Source organism: Phaenicophaeus curvirostris, chromosome 5 (assembly GCF_032191515.1).
Source record: "Phaenicophaeus curvirostris isolate KB17595 chromosome 5, BPBGC_Pcur_1.0, whole genome shotgun sequence".
NCBI classification, from domain to species: Eukaryota; Metazoa; Chordata; class Aves; order Cuculiformes; family Cuculidae; genus Phaenicophaeus; species Phaenicophaeus curvirostris.
This window is the reverse complement of record NC_091396.1, coordinates 15,693,671-15,714,901: the sequence shown is the minus strand read 5'-3', so window position 1 is coordinate 15,714,901 and position 21,231 is coordinate 15,693,671. Positions and strand designations below refer to the sequence as shown.

The 21,231-nt window shown below is 41.0% G+C and overlaps 2 protein-coding genes across 6 annotated transcripts in view; one reads left to right on the top strand and one right to left on the bottom strand.

Annotated features, from left to right (window-relative positions):
- The window catches only part of OTOG (otogelin), a 99,620-nt gene extending 95,696 nt beyond the window's left edge, over positions 1-3,924 (bottom strand). The window contains exon 1 of the mRNA XM_069857689.1: positions 3,859-3,924. Coding sequence (XP_069713790.1) covers positions 3,859-3,919 — 61 coding nt within the window. The 5' untranslated portion in view covers positions 3,920-3,924. The remainder of the gene's footprint in view (positions 1-3,858) is intronic.
- Positions 3,925-12,952: 9,028 nt separating this feature from the next.
- Positions 12,953-21,231, top strand: part of USH1C (USH1 protein network component harmonin) — a 49,618-nt gene continuing 41,339 nt past the window's right edge. For all 5 annotated transcript variants that reach the window (XM_069857686.1, XM_069857683.1, XM_069857685.1 and 2 more), the window contains exons 1-4: positions 12,953-13,026; positions 17,071-17,138; positions 19,105-19,248; positions 19,682-19,820. In XM_069857686.1, coding sequence (XP_069713787.1) covers positions 12,991-13,026; positions 17,071-17,138; positions 19,105-19,248; positions 19,682-19,820 — 387 coding nt within the window. In that variant the 5' untranslated portion in view covers positions 12,953-12,990. The remainder of the gene's footprint in view (positions 13,027-17,070; positions 17,139-19,104; positions 19,249-19,681; positions 19,821-21,231) is intronic.

The following is a 21,231-nucleotide window of genomic DNA, read 5'->3' as shown; positions in this document are numbered from 1 at the left end:
GTTGGGCTGAGGGTTGGACTTGATCTTAAAGGTCTTGTCCAACCTTTATGATCATGTAGGCCTGACAAGAAGAAGTTCCAAAATCCATTTTTAAATATAGTACAGTCCTACCCAGCTCTTGTTGGCCTTTCAAGTGTTCTTCACCGAGGCTCCAAGCACAAGTTCTGCCAATTTCATATAATAACTGTTCAAAGGCATCTTGCACTTTTGTCAAAGTGTTTATTTTGAAACATTATTACAGATGCAATATATTTTGTGGATTCATCTCTAAGATATTAGGTTCATTTAGTCTATCATGCTTTCTTACATTAATACTGTAATGAGTACTTAAGATCTCTTGAATTTGTTTCAGCTGCCAAAGTGCTGTATGCCCAGATTTGCCACCTATAATTTGTTCTTCTGTACTTCTAACATGTTTATTAGGAACAAAACAAGTATAGCTGAAAGTAATTTAACTAAATGAAACCCTTGAGCATTAAGATAGAGTCACCGAAGCTCTCCTCTTGGAGCATACAGAGGCAACTGCAAAGAAACCATGTATCTGTACACCATACAAAAGCTAAGATACTAAATCAAAGTGACATCGTAATTAAAGTTTTTCGCTGAAGTAAAAGCAAGCCAGCACCTTTAAGAACATATCTCACTACTTGAATGGCTGCGCATGTCAATTTTAAATACCTGATTCTTGTTTTAAGCATCATGTGAATCCTAACACTCCAATTGAATTCTAATCTTGTTGTAATACACCATTATCATCAATACACTATTAATTCTTGAAGTGACCAATGTGGACCATCCTACAGGTATTTTTCTGTAAGACATTAAACATTTCTTAGGGTCAGAATTCTGTATCTTGGTACTACTTAAGACAGGAAAAATTAACAAGTCACTGAAGACAATTTTCCTTTGGGGATATTAATTATTAGACTCAATTGGACAGAAAAGGGGAAGTATGAAAGAATAATTTAGAGCTCTGAAAGCAATCAGGTTTTAATTCAGCTAGGTAGCTACAAGGTCCAGTCTGTTCCCTCTGTTCTCGTAATTTGGCCCATTTACCAACTTTGGCCCAAACAGTTTCAGAGCTCCAGAGTAATTTATAGAAATACACACAAACTGTATAGTTTACATGATCCTTTATGCAAGTATAGAAGGTTATCAAACTATTAAAAAGATCAGTTATTTTAAAATCACAAATTTTATTCTGAAATTGAAAAATAAAAAAAATGTGGTTTGGGAAAAGAATCTGCAAGAAACATCAGTGAGACATACAGTCATCAACAGAAGAGTAGAAGGTATGCTTAAAATGTCCCGGGGTCTCAATATGCTTTAGCTCTAGTGGGTTTTGTTTGGGATTTTTTTATTTGGTTGCTTTGGTTTGTTTAGTTCTGTTTTTAACTTAGCATGAGAAATAGATTTGTGTGGAAAGAAGTCAAAAGCTTATCAGCTATGTAAACAACATGTTAGCTACTGTCAACTATTCTGATAAGAATTTCAAAACCCAAAGGATTTATCTCTTGACATTTATTTGTACTTTACAACTTTTTTGTTCTGTTGACAAATAAGATATTACATCTTCTTCTAAGCTGCCTTTCATTGAATAATACAACACAAAGGAAAAGAGATCTACTACACAATAAATAATGCATCCATTGTACAAAAAATCCACATAAAACATGTTAGTTTATCTATACAGGTGGAGTTTCAGGAAGAAAGAAAAAATGTTATTGCAACAAGAATTGACTGTAATAGGATGAAATACAAGTCAAATATAAAGCTGTGATTATAACAGTGTCATAGAATAATTTTCATAGAGACATCACTGAACTAGATAAAGAAGCTGACAATCTACCTATCCTGATGGGTTTTAAAAAAAAAAGTTACTATTTCATATATCCCCAGATTGGTGCAAAACGCAGTTCATGGGCAGAACTATAGCAGTTTGCATCTCTCTTCAAATAGGAAGGGCCAAAACAAAACTATTGTTCTAAGCATTTAGAGCGTGTTACCGAAACTCTTGTACAAAGCAGATCAGGTTGTTCTTTTGTTTTATTTTTAGTATGTCTTTCATACACAGGCAACAATGGATTCCATTTCCCATGGAGTCTACCAGGATTTAAAAACGAAACTTCCAAATCTAAGTATTCCACTGTTTAAAGAGTTCAGTAATCCTTATTTTATTTGCCTTCAAGTATGGGGAATAATAATTTTTTAAGCATGTCTCCAACAGTACTGAAAAACAACAGTAAATCCTTATGAAATATTTTTGGCCCGCAATAATATGAGATAGAAAGAAAACAGGAAGCTTGTCCTATTACATCTGCGGAGGGTAATGAAACCTAATTTTTTCCATCATAACTGCAACCTCCTTTAAAAGCTTAGACATGATGAGTTAGCATGAGATACTTGCTACTCATTTCATTCTCCCTCCTTCTAGCTTTGTTTTTCCCTTTCTTGAATAATAGGCCTATTTAAGAAGCAATAAACCTGCATATAAAGCCTTTACAAGAATTCTTGAACCAAAGTCTTGCAAAGGGTTTACGTGCAAGTTTATTATTGCACATTTTAACGGTAGCCCAATGCATTTTAAGTCTCTTTTTTTTTTTTTTTTTTCCGGCTGGTTGCTCTGAAGCAGAACCTGAAATCCACTACTCCCATTAAAAGAATTTTCACTTGGCAAAAAAATAAACCCAAGGAACTAAACACTTATTAAAGCAATTAATTTCTCAGCCTGATTTGCACATCTTCTCTTTCAAAGCTGCTTCATTGGGTTTAACAAAATAGAACTAAGAAAAGAACTATTTCCAGGTCAATAAGTTGCTGTATTCCTCAAAAGTATAGCAAATTTTACTGGTATGGATTGCTATACTGGCAGAGCAATTTTATCATACACAAATATATGATATTTTTCATATACTGGAAAGGTTCATAGGTAATATGTTTTATTTGAGTAATATTAAGCTTCTATAAACCCTTCCTCCACTTTCAGCTACACACTTCGCAAAAGCTTCTAAAAATGCTGTGTATTAAAGAAATCACAAGCTCTTAGAGATGACACAACTCTAACCACAATTTTTAAGAGTCCAGTCCACACATCAGTCTTGCATTTTGTGCTATAAAGCCACGGGATGCAACTCCAGACTATTCACTGCTAGGAAGATCCCATACGCAATGCAACCAATCAGGCTAACTGAATTGAAACTAGAGGGTTTGCACCCCCTAACTATGATGACATCACTCTAAATTACTCTGCCTCGTGTTCCTACTTTGTACAAGACAAAAACGACAAGAGCTCTACAGAAGAGCTAACACAGACACTTGAACCTTGAGCAAAGAGATTTAAGCCTGTCCACTGCTGAAAATAAGATAAACTAAAACAGTCAAGACAAATTCCTCAAGCAAATGCCTATCACAGCAATTTGATGGCTAAGAGTACCTCAACCTGCTACCCTGCAGACAACACAAGCAAAAAGCATCCACAGATCCCCTCAGTAGAAAAGTAACAAACAAAGAAGAGACATTGGACAGGTAATTTAACAGCATCTGGCTAGCAATCCACATCTTTAGGTACACCACTACATGAGCAGATTTCCCTGAAGAAAGCTCTTTGTTGGAAAGACTTCAGTTACAGACAGTTATTCAAATGATCAAACCAGAATCAGATGTAAACTTACAGCTAGGTCAAATGCCATGATAAACTGTCGTACTCCTGCAGCCCTTTGAGACCAATCAAGGTAGACCCCCCTTACCCTGAAGGCCTGTACTAACTATTTTAGAGTGTTTTCTTCATAAAAATTATTAAATTATATAGAATATAAAGAACAACTGAAGTTATTTCTTGTAGAAATATAAATAACTTACTGGATGATCCACATTTCATACTGTGAAGTCTCCTGTTCCGAGATAAGGATATTGTAGCCATGTCAGATTCCTTTCAAAAAGAACAAAGAAATTAGCAGCTATAACCAAGACACTTTAAAAATATCATCATGGTATCAGTAAATTTACTATTTTTAGTTAGCTCCCTGCTTCATATCAGTTTACCAAAAATTTATCAAAAACACCACTGAAAAGTGAAAAGCATAGTCACTCTACTCAAGTCTCCAGTAAATGAGCATCAAAGTACACTACACCTGAAGATGGCAGGCAAATTTTAAGCCAGTTAAGCCAAAACGTCTAAAGCTCTGTATCCAAACACTGTCCTCCGTGCCCTTCTCCATAATCCTTTTACTCTCAGTTACAGCCTGTCTACCATCATGTATATTTAACATACTTCTTAGTACAAATATCCTGCTGTTTTGGAAATTCTTATCACTCAGTTAGTGTTAAATAACATAATTTTAAAGGACACGGATACATAAATCACTAACCAACATCATTTTGGGTGGAAAACTGGTTGGATGGCCGGGCCCAGAGAGTGGTGGTAAACGGTGTGAAATCCAGCTGGAGGCCAGTGACAAGTGGGGTTCCCCAGGGCTCAGTGCTGGGTCCAGCCCTGTTCAATGTCTTCATCAATGATCTGGATGAAGGCATCGAGTGCACCCTTAGCAAGTTTGCATACGACACTAAGCTGGGTGGAAGTGTCGATCTGCTGGAGGGTCGGGAGGCTCTGCAAAGGGATCTGAACAGGCTGGACCGCTGGGCAGAGTCCAATGGCATGAGGTTTAACAAGGCCAAATGCCGGGTCCTGCACTTGGGGCACAACAACCCTATGCAGTGCTACAGACTGGGAGAAGTCTGTCTAGAAAGCTGCCTGGAGGAGAGGGACCTGGGGGTGTTGGTTGACAGCCGACTGAATATGAGCCAGCAGTGTGCCCAGGTGGCCAAGAAGGCCAATGGCATCTTGGCTTGTATCAGAAACGGCGTGACCAGCAGGTCCAGGGAGGTTATCCTCCCTCTGTACTCGGCACTGGTGAGACCGCTCCTCGAATACTGTGTTCAGTTCTGGGCCCCTCACCACAAGAAGGATGTTGAGGCTCTGGAGCGAGTCCAGAGAAGAGCAACAAAGCTGGTGAAAGGGCTGGAGAACAGGCCTTATGAGGAGCGGCTGAGAGAGCTGGGGTTTAGCCTGGAGAAGAGGAGGCTGAGGGGTGACCTCATTGCTCTCTACCACTACCTGAAAGGACGTTGTAGAGAGGAGGGTGCTGGCCTCTTCTCCCAAGTGACAGGGGACAGGACAAGGGGGAATGGCCTCAAGCTCCGCCAGGGGAGGTTTAGGCTAGACGTTAGGAAAAAATTCTTTACAGAAAGGGTGATTGGGCACTGTCAGAGGCTGCCCAGGGAGGTGGTTGATTCACCTTCCCTGGAGGTGTTTAAGGCACGGGTGGACGAGGTGCTGAGGGATATGGTTTAGTGTTTGGTAGGAACGGTTGGACTCGGTGATCCGGTGGGTCTCTTCCAACCTGGTTATTCTGTGATTCTGTGATTCATGATAATTAACGAAATATCCTGTAAGGTCCTAAATTCACATTATTTTCAAGAACCTGATGTAAAACCCAGCAAAATGAAGAGGTTTGCTTAGTGATGGGTTTATGCTACTTTAAAAAAAAACAAAAAAAAAACCCCCACCCAAGTTAGCTCTTTCAAAACATTTTCTACCATGTCTTCCATAACCTTTTCCGGTTGTTCCAGCATTCAAGAAATACACGAGAGACTAAAGCTTTATTCTCTTATGCTTCCTTTCACATGAGGACTTCCACCTTCAACAGTCAGCACCAAGGTGTCTTGAGTTCTCTTGTATTAATTTTCAGTATTGTAGTAAATAAAACTCCCTTTTTCTCCATTAAATTGCCCTTTAGAACCCCCAGTGTGTCTAGTCTATTAGACCTCAGAATATATTTTATAAATTTGTGTGTCATGATACTCTAACTAACCCCACCTCATTCTTGCCATATTTATCTATTCATCCAACTTCCACTTCATTCTTCTGTCAGTGATGCCAGTCACAATGCTACCACTCTCCTTCAAATTTCAAACTATTTACACAGTGGCACCTGTATCACTTCAAACTGGAAACATACCGAGTCTTACCAGAGAACCATGACAAGAATCCACACCAACAAAAGAAAAAGAAAAATAATCCTCTGACCGTATGTTAACAGTTTACAAGTCAGTCATGGTGGTCACTAGTCATCTGCCATCTTCTACATAAATTGGAAGGACAACATTCTTTCACATCATTTTACCCAAGTGTAGTTCATGTATGATGTATTGATGTGTAAACATAAAAGTTTCTGCCCATCTTGCTTTAAGTGCAGTTTTAGCACTTTACTTGAAATATATGACCTTGTCTACCCCATTTACAGCGAGTGGGACTAGGCAGAAACCAAGTTATTGACATAGATGTACGGTAGATAGGGCCTTGGAAATGCTCTTTAAGATGCAGCTTTGAATGCTCAGGTTCCAGGAGACTTATGAAAAAATAAAATTCATCTTAAAGGGAGCATTTTAATGTTGGACAGCACCTGAGCACGTATGATGTTTAATATCCCCACAATTTTTGTTTGCGGGGAAACAATATCCAAGGCAATTTAAGTATTACTCAGAAAACAATTTCCACACCAACTCTTGTGGATAGTATCCTGTAAGGCAATAATGCCAACTTCTGGTTTTAGAATGTACAAACAAACCAGTCCCGTAAAATGTACTCTCATGCATAAGGGAAAGCACTATCAGCACTGATCTATAAAGGTGCCTTAAGGGGTTCTTCTGAACAAATACTGACTTTTTTTTTAAATAATAATAAAAAAAAAGCAGCCAGCAACACATCAAATCACAACAGCCAAGTCAGCGTATACCATCTACTTGAAAAAAACAGAAGAGCAAACCTTCTCAGCCAAATTACTCTAATCTCTTGATATTTTGTCATATGATTACAATGCCATGTTCATGACCAGCAGAAGTATATCTCCTAATTAGCATGCCTTTGCTAAAACTACAGTTGCCCACTTTCTCTGTGATCTCCTAGCTTTGTTCCAGAACTGCCTACATCTATAGTAACATTTCTTTTCTCCATTTATTAACTTTTTGATCATTAGAAGCCAATGATTTAAGATAGTAAGTTTTCCCTTACAGCCATTTCATACAATTTCATTTACTTTACCTCAAAAAATATTCATATTTCAGTAACATATTAATTATAGAATACAGTTTCCATTAAGTGACAAATACTCTGTTAACAAACAACATTCGCTACTATGTATCATGTCTAAACTGATATAAATAACTGAGCAAAATATTTCCAAACTAACATTATAAATAACACCAGCTATGCCTACACCATTTTACCTAAGGAATTTGTTAGAGTTATTGCATTTAATTGTCATGTCCTAGAGTTTTATAATTCTAATTTCTCAGTCCTGTGCATGATTCTGCAAAATATTTTTAAATTAGAGGTGCTTTCTGAGTTCTAAGTATCTACTTAGGCATTTGACTGAAGACTGGTCTCAGAAGCTATGCTGTTAACTAAGTCTTCATAGACACAAAATTCTCAGAGGCCTTAACCACCATCAGTTAGCGTTTCTTTACCTCTCCCTCCTGAAGAGCCTTGTTAAAAGCAAGAACATGTAAAAATGCCTTATTTTTAGACAGTTCAAATTGCTACAACAATGACTTGACTCTTCAGGTCCTCATTTTTTTAAAACTAATATCGATTAATTTTTTTTCTTCTCCTAGGCGTTACTGAACATTTCTGCTCAGTAGACTAGCACAGAAGAAAACTAGGAGTCTATTACTGTATCTTGAATTCTTCAGGGGGGAACCTCAATCCACAAGCATTTGCTTTTATTGGTAATCTATTTTGCTTCCTGTTTGCAGTTATGTGGCATGTTTTTCTCTCTGCTAAGCTCTTTCCAGAAAGACCAGGGGAAAAGCAGAAAACAAGGCGACTCCTCTGCAGAGCTATGAACAAGGGCTACAAAGCAAACTCTCCTTTTCCCACCCTCAAACAAGGGAGCAGGAACCACACACCCTCATTACATTTCAGCAACGTGCCACAATGATACAGTCAGGTTGCCAAGATAAACCCCATCCCAAAACCAGTGCTGAGTTGTAGCGATCCGATACTGCCAGCTCATTTACTTGACTGAGAAGTAAAAAGGCTCCCACTGTGAGAAACACTCATTCACTGGTAAAATACTGAAAAGGCCAAAGTCTTCAAAGCAAAGATAATATTTTTATTTTACAATTCAGCACTGAATTGGATGCCTTTCTAAAAAAGGCATAACATCTTACAAAAGCAGTGGGTATGTATACAAGGTTTAGACAACCATATACATTTTCAAAGAATGCTCATTATTTTTTGGATTATCCAACCACATCTGGAGACTTCCTTCAGGTTATCTCTTGACCCAAGACAACTACATCTGGCTAGACAACTAAGTATATCAATAAATTTTTGCAAATCTAAGAGAGTGTTTATTCTTTCAGGTTATTCATCCATGTTTGGAGATTCTCTGCATATTATCCCTTAATACAAGACGGGTTAATATGACAAGATAACTAAACATACAAATCAACTGCAGCAAAACTTATCATTTAGTTCTTACACCACGAAGTGGTCATTGCTGCATGAGCCAGACCAGATCATGGCTTTCCTTGGAGCAAGGACGTTTCACGTGACACGTAACTGTTTCTGAACGAGCTGAAGTTCTCGTTACCATCTTCTCTCACTGTTTAAACACTTTACACCCTAAGACTCCTTTCGTTCGTGACTAACACTCCTTACGGCCAGGATAAAATACATATTTAACGCCGTTCGAAGGACAGGTCATCCAAGAACCACAAAGGGCAGCGCAGCCACCAGAAATACAACAGCATCACAACAACGTATCGATGTATTCGGATAAGAGAGGAGAAACGCTGTCCCGATGAACAGCCAGGACACCAGTCCCTCAGGCTGCCTCAATCTCCCCTCTCGGGGGTCTCGAATCGTCCCTCCAGCCGCGGCTCCAGCAAGGGACCGCGGGAAGGGGCTTCTCGAGGGACTCGTGGCTCTCGCACGCCCCCCGGCCTCGGCCCCCGGTCCTCCGGCGCCCCTACCTGCTCCGCCGCGGCGAGGCCGCCCCCTCCGGCAGGTCTCCCGGCGCCGCCTCGGCTGCGGGAGGGAGAAGAAGGGAAGAAGGCAGTGGGTAGGCGGCCCCCGGGGCTGCCGCCGCCAGGCACCCCGCCGCGCCCGCTCTTACCTGCGGAGCCGAGGGTCCCCGCCGCCGCGGAGCCGCGCCCGGGCGGCCCACGGAGACACAGCTGGAAGGCAAAGGCGCCGGGTTAGCGACGGCCGGGACCGCCTCGCCCTACCACGACCCTTACCCCTTATCCCCTTGCCCCCTTGCCCCCTTATCCCCTTGCCCCTTTATCCCCTAACCCCTCTGCCCCCTTATCCCCTAGCCCCTCTGCCCCCTTATCCCCTAATCCTGTTACCCCCTTATCCCCTAGCCCCTTGTCCCCTTATCCCCCAGCCCCTTTGCCCCCTTATCCCCTAACCCCTTTGCCTCCTTATCCCCTAGCCCCTTTGCCCCCTTAGCCCCCAGCCCCTTTGCCCCCTTAGCCCCTAATCCTGTTACCCCCTTATCCCCTAGCCCCTTGTCCCCTTATCCCCCAGCCCCTTTGCCCCCTTACCCCCTAATCCCGTTACCCCCTTACCCCCTAATCCCGTTACCCCCCTTATCCCCTAGCCCCTTGTCCCCTTATCCCCCAGCCCCTTTGCCCCCTTACCCCCTAATCCCGTTACCCCCTTACCCCCTAATCCCCCAGCCCCTTTGCCCCCTTATCCCTCAGCCCCTTTGCCCCCCTTTGCCCCCTTATCCCCTAATCCCGTTACCCCCTTATCCCCTAACCCCTTTGCCCCCTTATCCCCTAACCCCTGATCCCTTGCCCCCTGATCCCTTGCCCCTTGCCCCTAGTCCCATCCCGTCCCGTCCCGTCCGCGCCCCGCACTCACCCGGCAGCATCCCGGCGCACAGCAGCGCCCCGAGGAGGAGGAGGAGCCGCCTCTCCATGCGGGCTGGCGGCTGCGGCTCCCGCCGAGCTGCGGCACCGGCCGCTACCTGCGCCCGGAGCTGCCCCCGCCCCCCGGGCGGGGCGTTTATGAGCCGCCCCGGCCCTGCCCGGCGCCCGCGGGGGGGGACGCCGCCCCTCGCCCCCGCTCCCCGCGCCGCTTTCCTGTGCCTCCTCGCTTCTATTTCGCTTCCCTGCCCTCCTAGGGTTTAGGAGATCGCGGGTGTCGCGGCTTTGGGGACGGTGCGGGACCGGGTTGCGGAGGCTGGTGCCGAGGGCAGCCCCGGCCCCCCGGAACGGGTCAGACGGCGAGTAGCGAGAGGCACGAGAAAGGCATAAACTGCATGCAGCGTGCAGCTAATGGCTATGGATTAGGTTCATCAGATAATCTCTGATAACTTTTTTTACTATAAAATCACACTCTTAAATTTAGAGTTCTCTCTTTTCCGTGTTCATTCTTTTTGGTGGTTTTTTTTTCTCTCGTAATTAAATTTGCTGGGTGTTTTCTTCTCTTATTTTTTCTTTCCTTTTCTCTTTCCTCTTCCTATCACTGTTACCTTTTTTTCTGTTCTTTTCCCTTTTCCATCTGCTGCTGCCTCCATCCCCATCATTCTTCAGGTTTGCATATCTTATAACTGAAGCTTTAGAACCTGCCCATACCAGGTGAGAAACTGTCTCAGATGAAAAGGGGCCTTTGCTGACTGCTTTGGGAAGTCTGTTAACAGTAAGTCATTAAAAAGATCTCTTTTCTGCCTTTGTAATTTGTCCCTGTGGATTGTGTTTCTTGCTGCAACAAGTGTTTAGTTTCTAATGAAATGATGGAAAGCTAATGATGTTTTCACTGAAGATTCTGTTCCCTCCTGTAAACCTTGGAGGGAGAATGTGTATGAGAGAAAATAAAGTGAGGCAGAAAAGATATTCTTGAACTTCAGCACAGCCTTTTCCCAATAGACCTAGATTTTTAGAATTTTGTGCTACCCTGATCACATAGCAGAGCCTACCTATTCCAAATACACTGTGCACTTGGCTTTGGTGCACTTTCTCTGATCCACATTGCATTAGTGGAAGTACACAAAGTAGATCAAAAGTAAGAGGCATCACTTTACACAACACACATTGATGTGTATTTCCTTGCCCTCTAAATGGACTGTACACTTTATTAATTTCCCCCTAATGCAACAAGCAGCAAACAATAACTGAAATTAATTGAAATATAGTTTAGATGCAGTTTGATTTCTTGCTATGAAAAATTTCATTATCCAAAACAGTAAAGTCATAGTTGTACCATTCACATGACATATTTGAAGTAACAGAAACATCTCATAAATCTAGTGATTATCCAGTTTTGGAGCATGGGATAGCTTTGTGGGTTTGTTTGTTTTTTATTTATGCACAGTACAGCACATGAATTCACGTAACAGAACAAACTAACAGCCCCATCCTTTCTGTGGTGTGTCCTTTACTGGATGATTTAGACCAGTTTTCACATCACCAAATGAAGTTGAATAGACAATATTTTACATGAAGGAGTTTCCCACTCCTGTAAAATTTCTCTCTATGATAAAAATGTTACTTTATTTCATATGTTCATAATTTCAGCTTGTAAATGATATATTCCTGCAAAGTCTTCTAGAAGCGATCGATAGATATCAATGACTTGCACAGTCTCTGTGTATTTAAAGGAAACATACACGGTATTTTACGTGTCCTTTAAATTTCATGTATCTCCTTCCTTTTCAAGTATAAGACATAAGCATATGCAGGGAAGAAATTCTACAGCTGTTTGTCTAATGCCTGGATGGAATTGCTTTCCAGTACAGCGTGCTACTGGAACTTGGGTAGAAGACATGATTTGTGTCCTAGTAGTTTTACTTGCAAGAGAAAATTGTTTTCTGGAAATAGTTTTTGTATTTGTTTGTACACAGACTTAAAATGCATTCCTCTCATATTCATGACACCTGATATGAGAAATGTACACACCATTGAAATGTTCCGACGCAGCAAAGCCATCTTCTCTAAGGGGTAAGACCGATGTAAAAAAGGAGCTGCTGTAGCTTATAAAGGTTATCACACCAGTTTGTATTTGGCAGTATTTTTTTTTATCATGCCTTTAAATGTATTCATACAAGTTTGCACGCTGTTGGAAGGAGGAGCAGCCATCCGTGCTTACGTCAAACCTGTTCTCTCACAAGTTATGTGGGTAAAGCTGATTCTGCAGGGAGGCTGAGGGACGGAGGGTAGCAGGTCTCCTCTTCTTGCTTCCAGCCTTGATTGCAGAAGTCTTTATTATTGTATACTACACTAGGGAAAGTGGGAAGAACCAGCCGAGATAAAATAACCTCATAAAGATTAGTCTGCAATAGGATCATTTTCAGGTGCTCTGAGCTTGATTCTTATGCCGTTACTCACAGAGGGCACGTCAGGGTCTACATTTGTAAGCAACAATCTTGTCTTAGCGTTAAAGGCTGGTGGAAATCAGGCGGCGATCTATCCAATTCATCCGGCTTACCTAAAAATAATAAGAAGAATAATAAAAAATCATTTGCAGTAGAGCAATTTATTGAAACAACTTTTTTTTTTTTCTTTTGTTATCCTCCAGGTATTATCATGCTTTACATTCCAGTCTCTGTGCTTTTCTCAAATAGCAGGGCTAGTGACACACGCTCACAAATGCAAAAGAGAAGTTTGGATGCGAGCTCTGCGTCGTTTGAAAAGCACCAGCTCTAAAAATCAGCCCGGGGAGAGGGCGGTCGGTGCAAGGCCAGGGAACACAGGGCGGGCGTCGGGGGGGGGGGGGGGGGGGGGGGGTGAAGGTTCTTTTGCTTTTTCTTTCTCTTTTGCGTTGGCCTTGAACAACCAAAGCGGGTTATTGCTACCCGGCTCCGGAGCGCCGGGGCGGCCGCGGATGCTGGAGGCGGCGCCGCGCAGACGCACCCGCGCAGCGCCCGCAGCCGCGCAGCGCCCGCAGGCAAACCCGCGCATCTCCCGCACCCGCGCCCCATGGAGCGTCGCGTAGCCCGCGAGTTCCGGCACAAGGTAGGGGCGCGGGGGCGCCGGGGGGTCTCTCCGGGCCCCGGCGGGGAGGGAGAAGTTCGGGGCGCTGCCCGTGGCGCGGAGGAGCCGGTGGGAAAGCTTAAAGCCTTTAAAAAGCGGGGGAGAGAAGAGGAAGATCCTCAGTGCGTGCGCTTCTTCGGGCTCGATTTGTCTCACGAGAATTATAGAAGCATAGGGTAGTTTGGGTTGGAAGGGACCTTAAAGATCATCCAGTTCCAACCCCCCTGCCGTGGGCAGCGAAACCTCCCACCAGACCAGGCTGCCCAAGGTCCCAACCTGGCCTTGAACACCTCCAGGGATGGGGCAGCCACAGCTTCCCTGGGCAACCTGTGCTAGTGCCTCACCACCCTCATGGTGAAGAAAATCTTCCTTATGTCTAGTCTAAATCTGCCCCTCTCCAGTTTATACCCATTGCCCCTAGTCCTATCAGCACAAGCATTTGTGAACAGTCCCTCCCCAGCTTTCTTGTAGCCCCTTCAGGTACTGGAACGTCGCTCTAAGGTCTCCTTGGAGCCTTCTCTTCTCTAGGCTGAACAAGCCCAACTCTCTCAGCCTGTCCTCATATGGAAGGTGCTCCAGCCCTCTGATCATCCCTGTAGCCCTCCTCTGGACCCGTTCCAACAGTTCCATATCCTTCTTATGTTGAGGATTCCAGAACTGGACACATTACTCCAGATGAGGTCTCCCAAGAGAGGAACAGGGGGGCAGAATCACCTGATAACGTCACGGCAGCAGTCGTTGCGGGAAGCCCAGTTGCGGAGCGGCAGCCCGGGCCCAGCCCTGCGGTGCCCGGAGGGCTCCGGTTCCACCTTAACATTCCCGAGTCCTTTGTGCCTGTGCAGTCATGTGCGAAGGCACTTGAGACGCGGAGCTGCTCCATCTGCCTCGAACGGCTTTTTGTCGTTTGCCTCGTTAAATAAGTGCTCAGCAGAGCTCAAAATCGTATAAGCAACGTTAGCTCAAAAAGCTCTGTTTAAGGAAAGGTTTTCTGTTCAGCTAGGGAATGGAGTTTCTTTGCGGCAGTACAATGTTGTGTTGTATAGAAGCATCCCGTAGTAATAAAGCCATAAATATTTGTTATAATGAAATAGACGGGCTGCAAAAAAACCCACCTTCATGACAAACTGAAGGACAAAAAACATTAAGGACCTGGTTGCTCCATAGAGATAACTATAGCCATCTAGCAGGTTATTTCTGCCTTGCTACCTATTACTGTATAACTCGACAGAGGGTTGTGCAACATATCTGTAGAGACTGGTTCCTAGGCGAATAGTTACTGTCTTGAACTTTAAACCTTTTCCGTTTCATTGCTGCTATAATTCATAAATCATTCTAGCCCCACCCCTGATAATGTAAGCCTTATGTGAACCAACAAACAGTACAATAAGTAGGATGCATGTCTCGGTGAAAACTTTATCTGAATAAAAGGCTACTGGAACAGGTCCTTCGTTTAAATTATTTTGTGTCATCCTGCTTCTAGTGGCTTCTGTGGCAGTTTTAATGTCTTGGATACTTAGATTTTTCTGTTTTAAAACAGTGAAAATACTCAACTATAGAATCTTTCCTCAATTATTTGCCTCTTTCACTTTATTTTTTTCTTAGTAATTGTAATCGATTCTCCCTATCAACCAAACAGCAATGCAAAATATGAACATATTAAGATATATTGGCCAGTTCTTCCATTTTCCTCAGTAGTTTCTCAATGGCTGTGTGGCTGAAATAGAACTTTGTGTTATTCTTTGAAAGCTGACAGATCAGGCTGGTGCTCCAATACTGCATAACTGTACTCTGAACTTTTTCCACACCAAAAAGTGCTTTTTTCCCCCAACAACTTCTATTCTACTAAATAAACTTACATAGACTTGTTGCCAGATTTTATTTTTCTTTTGTAAGTAGATGAGGTTTTTGTAATGATTCCTTAGTGATTTCTATGAAAAATAGTGCAAGTTGTTTAGTGAGAAATAGAGAATAATTAACTCGTTATTTGTGTTCTAGGATTGTAAATTATACAGCTAATATGAAGAAATCCTTAAATAATCACAGAAACATTGAGGTTCAAGTGACCTGTGGAGGCCATCTACTCCAAACCACTAGGGCCACTGAGATCGGGTTCCCCGGGGCTATATCCAGATATTTCTTGTTTTAACAACTGTAAAATCATCCATCCAATACCTTTTCTGTTGAGAAACAGAGAGATACTAAAATAACTGTCTTATACAAGTTACACCACATCACCACCGATTCTTTTAATATTTTTTTTCTTAACATGCAGGGGAGTCTTTCAGGATTTTTGAAATTAGAATCAGCTCTTAGAAACTGTTGATAAGCCTAGGTGAAGCGTGTGTCCGAAGGAGTTAATGCATTAGTAAAATGGTAAGAGCTGCAGGTGGCTACAATGAAGTGATAACTGGTGGAATACAAGACAGCAGAAGAATGATGGCCTGGTAAGATTAACCCAGCTGTAACATTCTGAATAAATAAGAGGTCACTCGAGGGTTTGTTTTTGTTAGAGGACAAGGAAGTTGTGGGTGCAGGTTGAGAAGTGCAGGAATCAAACATGAAGACCGAGTGTTTTGTGAGATTAAATGGCAGAATTTAGACACGGCCCTGCAGTTCCCAGGAGGGAACAGGAGATGTGTCCATCAGCTGGTGTATCAGGAGAAAAATATAATGTTATTACTGGTTGCTTTGCAAATCAGGAGAAAAGATGATGATGGTTTTGCTCTTTGCAGTTGTAGGGTTGATGTCTTTAAACATTTAATGTTCTTTATTAGACTCCGCTCATACAGTACCTTAGCGAGCAGTAGTGATTGAGTTCTATGTGCCAGAACTGAAGCTGATTTATATGTTGTATTTTTACTGATAGGGGAGGGGAAAATGGGTGTTAGACTTCGTTTTATATTTAACAGCTTTCCTTGAGTCTGTGTACAGCATTGGCCAAGCAGTCAGTTTTAATTGCAACCATTTGATTAATTTTTTTTTTAAGGCAGACTTTTTCTTCTGTGTTTTGAAATTCACTGTGAAGAAATTGGTTGTCCTGCATGTAGCTTTTTGGTTTTTTGGTGTTCTGAAAGCGTCTTTTTCCACAGGAGATGAGTAATGGGAAACACCCTGCATGTGGAGTCTTGCTGGCTTTAGAGAGCCAGAAGGGGCAAAGGGAATATGAAGCATGTATTTAGTTTAGACTATAATGCAAACCATTGCAAATCTAGAAAGAAAGGGCCTTTCTTTAAGTATGCAAATTGGTCCTCAGACTTCATGTCACAGTAATGTTAGACTTCAGGTCAGATGTAAATTGTTTTCGTAAACATTAAGCTTGTCCAAATTTAAAACTAATGTGATCTGACCTCTCCCTGCAAGATCATTGAGGGTCTGGCTGTGACCAAATATAAATTGAAATCCTCGTATGAGAATTCCTGGGTGTTTAGGGTTTTTTTCTTTATTTTACTGTAGTTATCCAAGAGCAGGCGCAGTAACATGACACTGCTTTAAGTAAATGTACTATTAGTGGGGGAGGAAAGAATAACTAACAAGTTCTATCAGTTAAGAGCTGGAGTAAAGAGGAATGGTAGTGTAGCAGTTTGCATAATAAGTGAAATCCTGAAATTGGTGGTTTGGATAACAGTACATAGGTTATAATCATCTTAGTGTGGTTTTAATTGTGACGGCATGTGCTATATTAATGAATGGCCAAAAAGATTTCTGAAAACATTTATTCAACAGTACAGTGATTATCAGGTAAGGTAAACATTATGTTATTGTGATAATATTATTGCTGAGGGGAAATACAGAATATATTGGTATTTTCCACCTTGTGCAATTGTTGTAATAATAACTTTAGAAAGTCTTGTTTTAAGTTTTGCACTGTGAGGTAATACTCTATTGCAAAAATATGTTTATCTTTAAAAAAAAGTCCTGTCTTATTGCAATTTCTGCTCTACGGCTTAAGAATTTGTGAAAGTCTTGTGTGTTCAATGTTTGTGGCTATTTATTCAGAGATTTACAATAATATCCTTTGGTTTTCAGGTTAATCTACTAATTGACAATGAAGCAGAGAAGGATTACCTTTATGATGTACTACGAATGTACCACCAGTAAGAATTAGCTTTCTATATGTTTGTGTAGAATTTTGTTAACAGTCTTAAATGCAAAGAGCGAATAATCAGGATTTTAAGTGGTCTTTCTATATGCTACTGGAAAAAGTAGTTCAAGTAATAGTTTTTATGTTGTTTAATTAAGTCTTACACTCTTACAGTGTAGCCTGCAGACAAGGAAGGAACATGTCTGTGATAACCCATAAAGTTACTTTGGTTTTATGACTTGGCAGTTTTATGAAACAATTCAGTGGATTCATATTTTGAGGGGGAAAGCACTTAGATGGTAAAACTGTTCTTAGGAAACAGGAAGAGAGCACTGATCAAATTAATTGCTATTTCCAAATAATGCTTACTTGCAATAGGGATTTTCATTGAGTTTGCTTTTCGAAGATTTTTGCTAACTGTTCATATAAAAATTTATTTGCAACTGTTTATCTGAAAGCTGGAAAAATTTATTCTGGGACTCTGGCATGTTTAGTGCTTCTGGCTTATTGTGACATAATTGAAAAAATGGATGGTAATAGGCCTATCAACTTACCTTTTGCTGAACTGATTTAAACCACAGTTGCTTAGGTCCTATATAATTGAGAGTGAGATCAGCATCTGATCTTTGCTTCTCAAAGAAGATGAGAATGTATTTTCCACTCATCATAGACAAGCAGCTCCAATAGACATTGTTTCCATTCATATCTTAATGAATAGTGTCTCAACTGAGTGAAATGTAGATGTTTCCATCTGATGTTTGCACTGAGCTGCATTTATGGGTGTATTCAGCTGCATATCTGGTTCAGTTTCACACAGGCCTGTTTAATTGCTTCTCTATTCATAAAGCCTGTTGTTTGGAAAGCTGGTTGATTCAGTAGCTCTTAATTATTTAAAATCTTCTTGCAGCTACAGAATTAACAATGCATGTAGTAACTGTTCTTTAATTTCCAAAATCATAATGACTTGAACAAAATTTCCAGTGTGTCTGTGAGTGTATGTTGATGATGTATCATTTTTTTAATACTTTATGAAGTATTCTAAGGCAAAAAAACCATGCACAATTGCTGTTGGAGTTTACATTTAATGTCTGCTTCACTGTGAATAGCGTTTCCAAAAGTATTTGGCTGCTAATCCCATGTTATATGCATTCCTGACCCGTATTTTCAGTGCATATACTTCAGAAACATGGTTTGCCAGGAAATGTAAATTACAAGAGAGGGAACAGCAAATAATATAGACTAAGTTTAACTGAATGTTGTGTAGGAATTGCTCCACTGAACCTTAGAAAGCTTTCTCCACTCTTGCACCTGGGCAATGAAGTGCATTTTCTAGACCTGTAACTATCTTGGTGCTGACAGTATCAAGGACGCTTTCATAAAACAGATATTCACAGTAGTTTAGTTTTTGTAGATGTTCTTAATTGGTTGATGGCCCTTCAATTTTGATTTGGAAAAAAATGAAGAAATAAAATTTAAAACATCTTTGCTCTGGCTGCTTAGCATCATGATGTTTTCCTGGACCAAAACAATTTATCAGTCCTCTACGTTGAGGAGAGGAAGGAGCTTATAACCTCAATTCACATAGAAGGATTGATAACTAGTAAGGAAACAAAAAACTAGTAGGTGGGTATGTCTGAGCTAGGAAGTTATTTCCAAATGGTTCCATAAATCTTTGGGGGACTCTGAAATTAAAGGTGACATCTATAAAAGCGATGTTTTGTGACCTTGAAATATAAAAGCTATATATAGACTTCAGTTATTTTATTTTGAAGGAGGCAGTTGTTATTCCTCTTTGTTTACAGGAGGTTTGCCTTGTCAGAGGCTATTTTCCTTCAGTTACACTAATATCTGTGTGAATAACTTTATTAGTAAGTTGAAGGGACGTGTAAACTTGGAAGCCACATGTACAGCAAGTTATTAAATGATACTTTGTTTTGGTGTATTGATTACCTGTGCCTGTTTTCTCACTGTTTTTGCAGATCTATGAATCTCCCAGTGCTTGTGGGGGACCTAAAACTTGTGATTAATGAACCAAGCAGATTGCCTCTGTTTGATGCTGTCCGCCCACTTATCCCATTAAAACACCAGGTGGAGTATGATCAGCTTACACCCAAAAGATCACGGTAAGAGAAGGCAGAACAATGCAGCTAACTTAAGCACGAGCAGGTTTTGAGACAAATTCCAAGTAGAACACCAGTCACCTGTGTAGGTCTGCGCATAATTCTTTTACTTCTGCTGGATTTGCCAGAAGTGCAGTTTTGAACTGCCTGAAATTGGTTACCATGTAGTTTAATCTAGTAAAAGCAGTGTAGGGGAGTCAAAACCAATGCTTTCCAATCGAAACAATCTTTTTCTCATTTTTCCTGCATTCAATAATAATAAAAAAGTTATTTTAGCTCTAACTCTCTACAAGCAGACAGCTTTAGTCAACTTCAGTCAACTATCTTTTCTTCCTTGCTTAAACGTTATAAGAGAAAAATTACACTTTCATATGGAATGTTATTGCCACAAGGTGTTACGCAGCTGAACAAACAAATATCTTCTATTTTTTTGTAGAAAGCTGAAAGAAGTGAGATTGGATCGTTTGCATCCTGAAGGACTTGGGATAAGTGTGAGAGGTGGAGTAGAATTTAGCTGTGGCCTCTTCATCTCCCAGTTAGTTAAAGGTGGACAGGCAGACAATGTTGGACTTCAGGTAATAAAATTATGTTTATGGCTGCTGTGCTGCAGAAAGGCTTTTGCAACGGTGTTAGGGAAGTGGGCAGTAAGAAATGAATACTTAAAAGTGGCTGTTCTAAGGTGCTCTTTGTTGCTTCTTGAGATTCATAAAATAGGCAGGTCCGTGTCATAGTAAATACCACGATACCAATGCTGAAGGCAGCTATTGAAGCTGTTCTTTTCTTTTCACCAGTTTTGATGATATTTAAACCTTTTTTCATATTTGGGATGTGATAGCCCTTTTATCCTAAAAAATTTTCTGGAGTGGTTATACTTCATGAGTAGCAACAGTTAAACGCAAGCAGGCAAAGATCTCTAACTAGATGTGAAAGAATGTTTTAAGTTGCCAAATACTGATTAAATGTACAACAGAGCATATAAATACTAAAAATGCTAATTTGACCTTGCACAGATATAATTTATGTAATGTTTATTTGAACTTCATGTAAAAATTAAGGGCGTTTTGGCTCATGCAATAGAAATATATAAAAGAGAATGGGTTTTTTGTAATCATCTCCAGTATCCTCTGTACTCCATAGAATTGCACTTTCGGTGATTGAATCTTAAACATGTGAACTGTAACAAGGTTGGCAATACTTCTGCATAGAAACACATCTTTTCTAAATTGGTACTTACGCAGTTTGAATTAATGAAGGTTTGGGTGTTTGAGGTTTTTGAATGTGTTGTTTCTTGCTTGCTTATGTCTTAGTGAAGAGAGAAGTGAGCAATTGCTATGGCAAATGCCTGCATATTTCTACGCTTTGATAAGCAGTATTAAAGATCTGTGCTTGTGAGTAGAAAGACTGACATGCCTGGCTAACTTCAATTTGGCTACTATGAATTCTTGCTGAAAGTATTGATGTTTAAGGATTATACTTAATACTAGTCCATAATGTATTAGGCTGTCATGATTCATCACAGTGTGTAATTAAATGAACATGTTTTGTAGTAATGTTTCAGTGTAACTCCATGACTCTTGGATTAAAAAAAGAAAAAGCTCTGTTAAGAAGACTGTCAGTTAGGTTTCTGTGTTTGTGTAATTCATGCTGAGAGCTTTCAAAGGTTTAAATGAATGTTCCTGTCTGTTTGCTTACATGCACGTACCCTTTTGTTTGTACATTCATATGTATATATCCCATTCACTAATTCAGAATCACCATCACATTAGTCCCATCTTCTGACAGCCTGCTCTGGACAGGCACATGGATGGCTACTCAGATGCTTTTAGAAGCTCACAAGATCACAAATTTGAGGAATACGCCTGCGCAAATTCTGTGTTTAGTTAGAATTGGGGGGGTGGCACAGTATACGACAAATGCTGTACTGGATGTGTTGGTAGCCTACTTGTAGGCAAGGGATTTGCCAGTGGCTGACTCCAGAAAAGGGCA